The 12,395-nt window shown below is 43.6% G+C and overlaps 1 protein-coding gene across 4 annotated transcripts in view; it reads right to left on the reverse strand.

The window, feature by feature from the left end:
- Positions 1 to 12,395, reverse strand: part of pde4ba (phosphodiesterase 4B, cAMP-specific a) — a 215,680-nt gene that overhangs the window by 71,027 nt on the left and 132,258 nt on the right. Inside the window, exon 1 of one of the 4 annotated variants that reach the window (XM_085436061.1) lies at positions 3,794 to 4,450. The exons of the other annotated variants lie outside the window; for them this stretch is intronic. Coding sequence (XP_085292187.1) covers positions 3,794 to 3,909 — 116 coding nt within the window. The 5' untranslated portion in view covers positions 3,910 to 4,450. Of the gene's footprint in view, positions 1 to 3,793; positions 4,451 to 12,395 lie in introns of those variants that run through there. 4 annotated transcript variants of the gene reach the window in all.

Raw genomic sequence — 12,395 nt, forward strand, 5'->3', positions numbered from 1 at the left:
TTTCTCAAATTGCACTGAGGATGGCTTGAGGCTGAATCCATTTGTTATAAACCACATTTAGTTTAACACACATCAATGCTGTATTCTATGCACTTTAAGTGCTTTTTACCCATCACACACAGACTCACATGCTGATGGATGCATCAAGGGATTAATCGCTTAACTATGTTCCCCAAGGATGCTGGAGGGATTTCAAACCACCAACCTTCTGATATGTCCGTAGTTTTATTTTTCTTGCACCAAAGGACAAGTGGTTTATAGTAAAGTGCAACCAGTCCAGAAACGACTATCCTCTACTGCAGGCTTGGCCAACTCCAGGCCTCGAGGGCCGGTGTCCTGCAGGTTTTAGATCTCACCCTGGGTCAACACACCTGAATCAAATGATCAGTTCATTACCAGGCCTCTGGAGAACTTCAAGACATGTTGAGGAGGTCATTTAGCCGTTTTAATCAGCTGTGTTGGATCAAGACACATCTAAAACCTGTAGGACACGGGCTCTCGAGGCCCGGAGTTGGCCACCCCTGCTCTACTGCTAACAACAACGTTGACTGTATGCAAAGGCAACAAGATAACACAAAGCAGGTGAACCGAGAACGATAACAAGGCTGACTGTGTGCCGATACCAGCCGAGCAGACAAAGCCTTATCTTTAGCAGGTGACAAAAACAGCGCTGAGCAGTCAGACTTGCAGCATTTTATGTAAATAGACCTCGGCTGTGTCATTATTAGGACAGGGATTTATGCCAGCGTGTGGGCGGATCGTGGATTAAAATGAATTTTGTTAACTGGTGCGACGATAGATTTCAGCCCATGTAGATTAACGTGAAAGTAATTTAACAAGAAGTGTTTCAAATTATTCAAATGACTTTGAATAGGAACAGGAAACCGAGGCTACAGTTTGGACGGACTCACCAAAACTGTACAACGGAACATTGGACAGCGTTGCCCTGTGTGATGAGTCTGGATTTCTGGCAACTTCTGGATGCTGTAGGTTCACATTTGGCGTACATAACGTGAAAGCGTGGCTCCATCCTGCCTTGTATCAAAGTTTCAGGCTGGTGGCCGTCACATACACTTTGGGCCTATGAGTACCAACTGTGTATTAATTGTCTTTCTCCACAGTGTACCCATTTTCTAATGACTACTTCTAGCTGTTGTAATGCACCATGTCACCTTAAAATGAACATGACAGTGAGTTTGCTGCGCTGCCTCACCCGTCATCAGATCTCAATCCCATAGAGGACCTTTGGGATGTGCAGCTGACAAATCTCTAGAAACCACTTGATATATAGTCTTGAATCCATGTCAGCAAGAATTAAGACAAAAGACGATCCAACCCTGTACTAGTTGTAACAAATTAAGTAGCCAGTTAGAGTAAATTTCTTTAACTACAGATCAGAATAATGGCACGTACCAAAGCAAACACCTCAACACCATTGTCTTAATCTGCTCAGCCATCAGCCCTTATTGTCATCAGCCCTTTGATTACTTCAGCTGACATTAGTCACCATCATCATCATCATACAAACTTTATTGCAGCAGCGGCTAAATTTTAGCTTTTACAAGTCACTCAGAAATCAAAGTTCTTGACCACGGCAGACTTGGGAGTCGTGAAGTGCACTGCAAATAAAACTCTGGGAAACCACAAACTCTACAACACAGAGCTGCACTCCACCCATGGACAAGCAGCACAAAACACTGTAATTCAAAATCCTTTGCTGCAGAGAAAAATGGGTCAGCAAAATAAAAAAGGAATCTGGCTTCAAATGCCTACAGCTGTTTAACACGCAGCAAATAGAAGATGAGGGTAAATGGTTCAATCACACATCTTTGTCTCTTGTCACGGTCACACAAATGAGGCTTTGTCATTGAGAACTTAAATGTGGTTTCAAAAGTCAGATCTTATTGTAACTGCATAAACAGCATGTTCCACAACAGTCAAAGCTTGAAACTGAAACTCCCATGGTCTGATGTATTTTCAGCCTGTATCGGTATAGGCTTAAAATAATAAAAAGAATTTTAAAAAAGGGATCCAGCACCCAAGAAAACATTCTGTTATAGATACAAGGAGCTTTGCTCTTTGTTATTATGCCATAGAAATCCAGGTCACCGGCCAAATATTTGGTTAAGCCCATCTTCTGCTCCAGCTGGTTATGCTACACACAGTCCCTGGGACATACAGTATATAGGTTAACTCATCCACACCCACCACCACAGGGCAGCTGCATGCCTGTAACTATGTAATCCAACGATCTACTAACAAAAGCACATACACTCACAACACACAGAGCAATGTGAGGAAGCAGTCATAAGGCAATTACTCCCCAGTGCTCACATGTCTACCTGTCTAATGATTCAGTACAGTGCACCATTTGTGTACTTCTCCTTTCTTCACTGTAGTCCAGTACTTTCCACAGGAAACCCTCAGTCACAGAGGTGGAACCCACCCAACCAACGAGAGGTTGATGCCCAACGTCTCCAGACATCCACAATTACACACTACATTTCCCATTTCCCCTTCTATTTTTGCTTAAATGTCTACAGAAATAAACAGATTGTGATTCTTTAATGCATACAAGAGAAAATTACTTCTCGCGTGTAATTTGGGATATTTTATTTAATTCATTAAGGCCATCTAGGCCTAATTTGGTTGTATTTAGTTGTTTCTCTTTTATCTGCACGCTCTCTAAACACTGAAAAAGTCCCACCCGGCAGCCTGATCAGTCTCCTGCTAAGCCAAAATACCGTCAGCCCTCTTGGGGCGAGACCCAGCCTAGTTTTTACACTGGTGTAGTTTCTCCCTGAAACAGCCTACATGACTGATGAATACTTAACATGCTTTAAGGTTTTGCTGTTCATCAAAGCAAATTCCTAACATAGTAATAACATCGTAATAAATGATTACATTTATAGAGCAAATACTAATGCAGCCATCCTTCATTACACCCAATTTAAGCTTATAGACATGTTCTATAAAACAAATATAATACTTGTAGGGCAAGTACTATATTCAAATATTTGTTACATTTTGAATCAAATGAAAACTTTGTAACAAATATGCTGCAAGAAAGTAAATTGATACAAAATCACCTTCCTTTAACACTTTCTGTTCTAAAGTAGCAGATATTTACCACTTGCCATGAATGACTGGTGATATAGATAGGTCTGTTGATGAGGGCTGGAACTAAACGCTGATACGGGCAGACAAAGTCAAATTTACCACCGTTGCTCTAGGCTGCGAGGATCACAGACCCTTCAATGTCACAATATTTTTTTATTTATTTTTCATTCTTTGGTTACGTCCCCGGGCTCAGCTGCTTATTATTATGCCTGATAGTCAAAACTGGACTATATTTACACCGTGGCTTAAAAAAAGCCCAGAAAGAAGTCTGGATAATAAACAAATTCATTGCAGCACTTCCAGACTGATTTGCATGGCAAAATACTCGACTATCTTTAAACACAGCACGCAGCTGTGTTTAAAGATTTCTTTTTTTTTCTCCACCCAAACATGTGACAGTGCATTCGCTTTCGAAGCTAAGTATTCATGTAATGATAAGAAACACAGGAGTGCTCACATGGGAGGGGCTAATGAATGAGAAAATGCAAGCGAGCCTGCTCGTGCTGCAAAGTGATAAACACACAGCAAAGGGAGGCACTCAGAGATTAGAAGGAGTGAACACCCAAGAGGAGACTTTGTTACAGTAAATCGGAAAGTTAGTTTGACAGTTGGACAGAGTGAAAACACAGCATGACAACATGAATTGCGTGTGGCCGTATGTGTACCGTCTAACCTGTGAGTGTGGCCGTGGTTTGTAGCGTGGAGCTTCCTGATGACTTCCTCACTGAAGTCAAAATGAACCCTTCCTCTGGCACAGGGTGAACGCCGGTACATTTCCCCGACACACATGAACTCATGCACACGCTATCTGACTCATACTATCACATATGTAACTACAAGCACAACCTGCTGTTAGAGCCTCAAAAACTCAGCACGCACACACACAAAGCGCACAAATGTCTCATACACTGTAGCATTATTAAAACCTAAGCAGCATGCACACACACCTCAGACACTCAGCATTCAACAACAAATCTCACACACACCTTGTCACAAAAGCATGCGACTACAAAAGACTGACAACTGACATTCCTCACACATTCACCACATTTCAACACACAACCAGCCAACCTGTATATCGATATATGACAGTACATCGAAACGACTGTTTCCTATAAAGCTTCTGTTAAAACAAAAGTTACTCAGCACATTATCCATCAGCCACTCTCTCCGAGGTACAAGACAAGCAGCAAGCACGTCTCCAGTCACCCTCTCGCCACACTTGATCTCATGTCACAACAGTATAAGCAGCAGCCTGCACGTCACATCACTGAACTCTTTCAGCCCCTGATCACTGTCTGACTCTGTCACTGCCCCCTCTCTGCCGGACTCTTCTCCTCGTCACAGACTATACTTCCTCCCCATGCTGTGTGTGTGTGTGTGTGCGAATCTGAGCGGCTGTGTGTTTAACATGTGTGTGTATGGAGCTCTGTTCCCTTCGGTGCAGCCCAGCAGAGTAAGGAGGAACATCAAAGTTGCGGACTGGAATAACTGGAGTGGAGTAATTATTCACAACCTTTGCCAGCTTTTTGTATCTACAGAAAACATCCAGAAGCACGAGGACTCACACACTCAGCTACTCAAAAATAACTACATGCAAACAAACTGTGATTTATGTCATTTTTCTTGAAAAGCCTCTGAAATAACCCTCTGTACACAAAGGTTCGAGCTTTAGTTTCACTTATTTTAAAATATATGAAATAAGTTTGCATATTTGGGTAAAAGTTTTAGGCTTAAAGATTTTATTGGTTCAGCGTTCTTTCCTTTTTATGGTATCTTGTGAACCGGCTGCACATTTTTGAACGCACAGCGCAATAAAAGATTATTACACTTCCCTTTAACGATGTCTCTTCTGCATTTACGAGCAAAATATAAAGACTGGAGAACATCTTTGAGGACGAGTCAGTGATGGCGTCATAGAGTAAGGTATAGCTATGCTAAGATCTTGTGCGGCTACATTATAAAGACCTTTAAGCAACATATTTAAGCTCTTTTCTGCTTCGATTCACTATTTGAAACCTGGTCCACCTTAACTGTCAGCGCATCTCTGTGTGAGAAAGAGGGGGCATCTGGCATCATTGCAGGGGGCCACAGTGCCCGTTGACACTGTGTGCTATACTGATCGCTAAGCCCTCATTTCATGACAACTGATGACAGGCTTGCGATGGATAGCAGCACGTACAAAATGTGCAAAGTCATCAGAAAGAGCAGTGAGTACTGGTTTTGTGTGTGTGTGTGTTTTGTAGAAAGGGAATAAACGTGAAGACTTAGCTTCATTTTGGGGGTATCAGTCTTAGATTTAAGCCACGAGCTTCATTTGAAACTGCAGAAAAAGCTCATTTGTTCATGTAGACTCTGTAACACAGGTTTACATTTCACATCAGAATCAGAATCAGAATCAGAAAGGGTTTTATTGCCAAATGTTGAGCAGGTTTACAACATTAGGAAATTGCTGCGGTGCTTCAGTGCAAACATAGTGTCATAAATAGCACTTAAATAGACATGAAAAAATAAAAGTAGGGATAAGAATTAAAAGTGCTACGTAGAAAGATATGTGCATGAGCTATACATGAGATATATACATGAGAATAAGAATTATGAGTGCTACGTAGAAAGATATATACATGAGTGCAGGTGGTGATCAGTGCCAAACATGGAATGATGCAGTGACACAGCGTAGGGTCATGTGTTAGTGGCGGGGACAGTCATGTGGTTATTGTTCATGTGTCCAACAGCAGAGGGGAAGAAACTGTTCTTATGGCGAGAGGTTCTGGTGCGAATGGACCGGAGCCTCCTGCCTGAGGGGAGCAGGTCAAACAGACTGTGTCCAGGGTGAGAAGGGTCAGCTGAGATCCGGGCTGCACGCCGCAGTGTCCTGGAGGTGTACAGGTCCTGCAGAGATGGGAGTCTGCAGCCAATCACCTTCTCAGCAGAGCGCACAACACGCTGCAGTCTCTGTTTGTCCCTGATAGTGGCTCCAGCGTACCACACGGTGATGGAGGAGGTGAGGATGGACTCGATGATTGCGGTGTAGAACTGCATCATCGTCCGTGTTGGCAGGTTGAATTTCTTCAGCTGCTTCAGGAAGTACATCCTCTGCTGGGCTTTCTTGATGACGGAGGTGATGGTGGGCTCCCACTTCAGGTCCTGGGTGATGGTGGTACCCAGGAAGCGGAATGAGTCCACAGAGGTGATGGGGGTGTCAGTCAGGATGATGGGGGGGAGTGGGGCTGTGTGCTTCCTGAAGTCCACAATAATCTCCACTGTCTTCTGGGCATTCAGCACCAGGTTGTTGTGGCTGCACCAGGACACCAGACGTTCAGCCTCCCTCCTGTAGGCAGACTCATCCCCGTCCGAGATGAGTCCAATAACGGTGGTGTCATCTGCAAACTTGATTAGCTTGACAGACTGGTGGGTGGAGGTGCAGCAGTTGGTGTACAGGGAGAAGAGCAGAGGAGAAAGAACACAGCCCTGAGGGGAGCCGGTGCTGATGGTCCGGGAGTCCGAGACATTCTTTCCCAGCCTCACGTGCTGCTTCCTGTCCGTCAGGAAGTCAGTGATCCACCGGCAGATGGGATCAGGCACATTCATCTGGGAAAGCTTGTCTCGGAGATGGTCTGGAAGGATGGTGTTGAAGGCAGAGCTGAAGTCCACAAACAGGATCCTGGCGTAGGTTCCTGGGGAGTCCAGATGCTGCAGGATGAAGTGTAGGGCCATGTTGATGGCGTCGTCTACAGACCTGTCTACAGACGATGATGCATCACATGTTTTGTGGCGTACATGTCTATAATCTGGTGTCTTGGCCTTTGTTAAGCCTAAGGAGCACTGGTGTATTTTACAAAGCCAGACTCTTCTTATCTGCGTCCAATCTTAACGCTTACAAAGAACTGCTATGATTTGCACTCCTCTCGATGGCTTCCCCACGACTTTTTTCTAAAATTGGTAAAACGGCTTCCTATTGGTCAGAGCGCATTAAAGCTGGATGTATTTGTCACCCCGGGAGAGTTAAAAGCTCTCATATAGGCTAAAACTGCATGGATATGTCCTGCTACCCAAAGGCTGACCTTCTCTTTTTTATTTCAACGTTCATTCAGGTTACATTTTCATGTTTCCCGTTTTTGTAACTTTATAATCATGCGACTTCTTGGCGAGTGAAAAAGAAACTTTTAATGTGAAGAGACTTCCTGGTTAAATAAAATTTAAATTACAAGAAAAAAACCAACAAATGCTACTTTTTAAATATATGTCTCTTGTTATGGTTTACGAAGTTTCACGAAAACCCCCAACACACCAACACACACACACACACACACACTATGAGTTTCGGTTCTTCTTATGAAACTCAGGAAAATCTCGCTGAATGACAGCTGGAGGAGTTTCTAATAAGCCCTGTCATGACGGGACACGTAAGCTCGCTTGTCATTTTGCTGAATATGATTCATGGCCATGACACATAATCGAGGCACTTAGAAAAACACACGAGGGGAGGAGCAGGATGGCAGAGACCAAAACTGAATTGGTGCTACGGTACGTTCCCACACTGCAGCTCGCACAAGCGTTTCTCAATAAACACAAAGACGGAAGAAGCGGGACATGTGCATAGCCAGCGGGCTGCATGTATCCTGCACAACAAAAGCAACAGCATTCCTCTGGAGGTAACTATGGGAGAAAAACACACAGAGTCAATGTTAGCTGCCGGACACGAAAACAAGCCGCTGTAAGTGGATCGTGTATGTTTTTTATTTTTTTATTCATATAAGAAAACTGAGATATAAGTATCTTACATTGGTGCTCACTCAAAGACCTGAATATTGCTCGTTCAGAGAGAAACTCACCCTATTTAAGTGGTCTTACATAATTCAGTGACATCACACGGTCAAATCCTTCTAAAATTAGAGACTCCCCTGCCTTCAGCTTATGACGTCAGCTGGTTAACTCAACTATGACTGAACCTAAAATCGAATTAAAAAAAATTAAATAAATAAATCATTCATAAGTTCATGACTCACAAGTGCTTCTGAGCACCTCTGAGCAGGTTTGCTGCTTACTTCTACATCCAGGGCTTTGGTGGAAGACACTGAACATATAAACACCAGCAAGTCAGCATGTCTGAGTTTACACCTGGTTAGGAAGCTTCCTGTAGTGAAAACACAAGAGACCAGCTCAGTGTCTTGGCAAAAACAAAAACAGGGATTGTGTTCAGAAGCTACGGCTCTGCTTTGTTTCCTTTGTCAATCCTTTAAAATGAGCCAGAAAAAAAACATTAGGCCACAGTCTCATTATCATACCAAAGTCTTGGCAACACAACACACGCCACTAATTCTTTTTCCACAGGTCTAATTATAGCGCATCAGGAAGCAAGCAGTATTGTAAAACCTGTTGATAAACTGCATACCGGATGTTTTCTTACCTGTTCTGTGACTCTCATCACATTTTAAAATAGATGATTTCGTTTTCTAGAACTAACAACATGCAGGAACCTTCTGTGAACACAAGAGGGCGCCATTTAGCTTCACAGAAACAGGTTTCTGTGGCCACGTTTACATCCATGAGGTGGCAGTACGATATCTGCATTATGGCTCTAGATAAGCCATGCAACATATTTTTACATGGTTTGGCATGTGCTACCAGATGCCCTATGGAGAGCGTGTGAAGACGCTTCCATAAAATATTAATTCACACTGACTTAAAAACAGCGCTCATTGTGGTTCTGAGCAGGCTATACTGTGACTAACAGTCAACCTTCAGCCATAATTATGAATGAGGTGTGCTCTGAATGTCAAAGGGAGAAATCAATACGCGTGTGCAAATCCTGAATGAAGGTGCAGAGATTGTGCACATTTGGAATTTGGAAAAGTTCCATGAAAAAACACATTTTCCCCATCAAATGCAGAGAGCCATAATTTAAAACTGAGCAGGCTCTTATTTGACAGCTTAAAAAAAGTAGCCTGTCAAATCGTCACCTTATGTTTTGAATCCATATCACTTTGGAGATGAGGAAACTTGTAAAAAAAAAAAAAAGTAGAAAAAAAAGAAAGAAAAAGTTTTAACAAAATGTCTTTTATCTCTGGGAACAACAAAGAAAAGCTGCAAATAGAATCACAGACGTATCTGACAGGCACAGCATCACCTTTGACATGAAAGCTATCGTGCTAATACAAACACTCCCAATCGAATTAAATCAGGATCAGAGAACAGACACGATCCCTGAAAGCACTTTAAAAATAAACTCTGAGAAAAGATGAAGAAACTCAGGACTTAATAGGACTGAGATGAAGACAAAGGCGGACGAAGAAAAGAGCAGGAGTCATTTCCAGGGTAAAAAAATTTGATCTGCAGGGCAATGAATAAAATGTTATCTCGCAAGGTTTCTGCACCGAGTCCGAGAAGAGACTTCTTGTGCGCTGACAATATTACGACCGTCTTCAATGAGTACGCTGTTTCAGTAAAAGTGGGGGAAAGTGCACTCTGATTTCTGTCATGTGAATTCCCTGTGATCTGACTCGTCGTAGCACGAGCGATCCACAGCATGTGGAGGTCTAGTTCTCTCCTCTGTCTGCAAACATGGGTAACAAGCTCGGGGAGAGTTGGTACATTTCTTGGACGGTGGTCATTAAGAAAAATTCACACTTGGTGTTTATTCCAAATTTGACTAATTTCACTGAGGGATTAAAACAGAGTGTCACTTCTTTTCAAGCAGCATCGAGTATTAAAGTATTTATTCAAAACTCTAAAACAGTGAAAAAGCCCAGTAGGATACAGGTCATTTATCCCCTTATTTTATCTTACTTACGTAAAATACATAAAATTAACACTCTGTATTTAATCAGTATTATTCATGGCTCTCTTCCACGGCGTGCATTTGTCCTGCCTTCCTCTCTCGCCACCAACCGGTCGCAGCAGATGGCCCCGCCCCTCCCCGAGCCTGGTTCTTCGGGAGGTTTCTTCCTGTTAAAAGAGAGTTTTTCCTTCCCACTGTTGCCAAAGTGCTTGCTCACAGGGAGTCATCTGATTGTTGAGGTTTTCTCTGTACTATTGCAGGGCCTCGAGCTGCTGCTGCTGTGATTTGGTGCTATATAAATAAAACACCTGTAAGAATTTCTTTTTCAGACCTGTGGACCTTGAAACTGTGATAAACTATCAGTACTGTAAATTGTTAATGAGGTTATAAGCTTAACACGCTGTAGGATCGCGCGTGCGCTGCTTTGAACAGTCGTCCTTTAATTGGTCGCTTCTTGAGTTAAAAGGTCAACATCTGCCAATCAAGTGCATTAAGTAATAAAACAGCACTGAGCAGCACAGATTAGTCTGTTTGATAACAACTGCGTCTGGTTAAGAGTCGCCGTGCAGCCCGCTTTTAAACACATGTGACCTTTCAAATGTACCTCACGTAGACGACACTTTAGCAGCGTAGTGGGACTTTAGTATTACTGCTCCTCACCTACGTCACAGGTAAGGCAGGTATTGATTTTTCACGGAAAGCTCGCCTTGATGTGCGAACAGAGGGGGGCGCAAACCCGCCCCACCACCACACGGCTCTGAGGTCACTCTGAATGCTTTATTCATCTACTGACACATCACTTATAGCTTCCGGCAGCATCCAAAAAGACCAGAGAAGCAAAGAGGCAAATACGGTCAGACAGGAGATAATGAATCCTTCCAGTCTACAAGCTGACACGTTCGATTGCCAGATAGAGGGAGAATTTAAAGCTCCGCCCTGGTGTCCGCCGCCTTACCACAACATAGCGTTCTGAACCCCCGTCCACTCCCCCACCTCGCTCTCTGTATAAATCGAATTCCCTGCTCTGAAAAGAGGCCACTGCAGTCATTCCCCCTGTGATTAACCTAATCCGTTGGCAGAGTGGTTGTCCTCTCAGTGACACCACCATTACGTATTTGACGTAGACTGCATTCACGCCGCGATAACCAGCGAGCGTACTCTGAAAACGTGTGAATTTGAAGCAGCACGGGGCACAAATGTCACTGAAAGGAGCTCAGAGACCTACAGCGTAGCAAAGCTTCACTATAAAGCACTGCGAGCTGTTTTTGAGCTTTCAGCTACACTCTCTGGCCACTTTATTAGGTATATCTGTTAAGCTGCTCGTTAACACGAATATCTGGTTTTCCATCAGACGGAAATTTCAAGCGGAGCGTGATCTGCTGGGATTTTCCCACGCAACCATTTCTTCAGAAAAGGAGAACCTATCCCAGTTTCAGGGAGAACAAACGTCACTGATGCCAGAGTTCAGAGGAGAACGGACAGACTGCTTTGAGCTGACGGGAAGGCAACAGTAGCTCAACCACTCACTACAAACAAGATATGCAGAAAGCATTTCTCAGCAGAAGACCACCCCGGGTGCCGCTCCTGTCAGCGAAGAACAGGAAACTGAGACTACAGTTCACATAGTCACCAAACTTGGACATTACAAGATTGGAAAACGTCGTCTGGTCTGATGAGTCTCGATCTCTGCCGTGACATTTGGATGGTCGGGTCAGAATTTGATGTAAACAGCAATGGTTCAGGCTGTTGCCGGTGATGTAATAGCGTGGGGGGTAGATTTTTGGCACACCGTCTGCCATTTTTACCCAATGAGCATCATTTTGATCATACCTAAGGATTGTTCATCCCTTTGTGAACACAGTGCTCCCGTCTTCTAACGGCTGCTCCCAGCAGGATAACACTGCAGGTATGAAAGCTCAAATCATTTCAAACTGGTTTTCTGAACATGAGGGTGAGCTCACCACATTCACTGGCGTGTTCCCAATCACCAGACCTCCATCAGAGCACCCTTTGGCCATCTCCCTTTCGCTGATGAGGAACCTTTGTGGTCCAAAGTAATTACCCCCAAAAACATGTTAACTTTTATCAACACTATCAATCCCAAGTTACGCTTTTTCACTCTGTAAAGCAGGAGTGTCCAACTCCAGGCCTCGAGGGCCGGTGTCCTGCAGGTTTTAGATGTGTCCTTGATCCAACACAGCTGATTTAAATGCTAATTGACCTCCTCAACGTGTCCTGAAGTTCTCCAGAGGCCTGGTAATGAACTAATCATGTGATTCAGGTGTGCTGACCCAGGGTGAGATCTAAAACCTGCAGGACACCGGCCCTCGAGGCCTGGAGTTGGACACCCCTGCTGTAAAGTAACAAAGTAACATTGTAACTATTGTTTGTGAGGTGAACTGCTTCACCTGGTTTTTTCTCTTCTCCTCTGTACGCAGGTCGCTTGTGGAAACGTAACTTTGTTTACTACTTCTGCATGATTTCATTACTTTAA

The sequence above is a fragment of the Copadichromis virginalis genome, linkage group LG17, assembly GCF_057382275.1.
Source record: "Copadichromis virginalis isolate Kocher_CV1m ecotype Utaka linkage group LG17, C_Virginalis_male_GT1.1, whole genome shotgun sequence".
NCBI classification, from domain to species: domain Eukaryota; kingdom Metazoa; phylum Chordata; class Actinopteri; order Cichliformes; family Cichlidae; genus Copadichromis; species Copadichromis virginalis.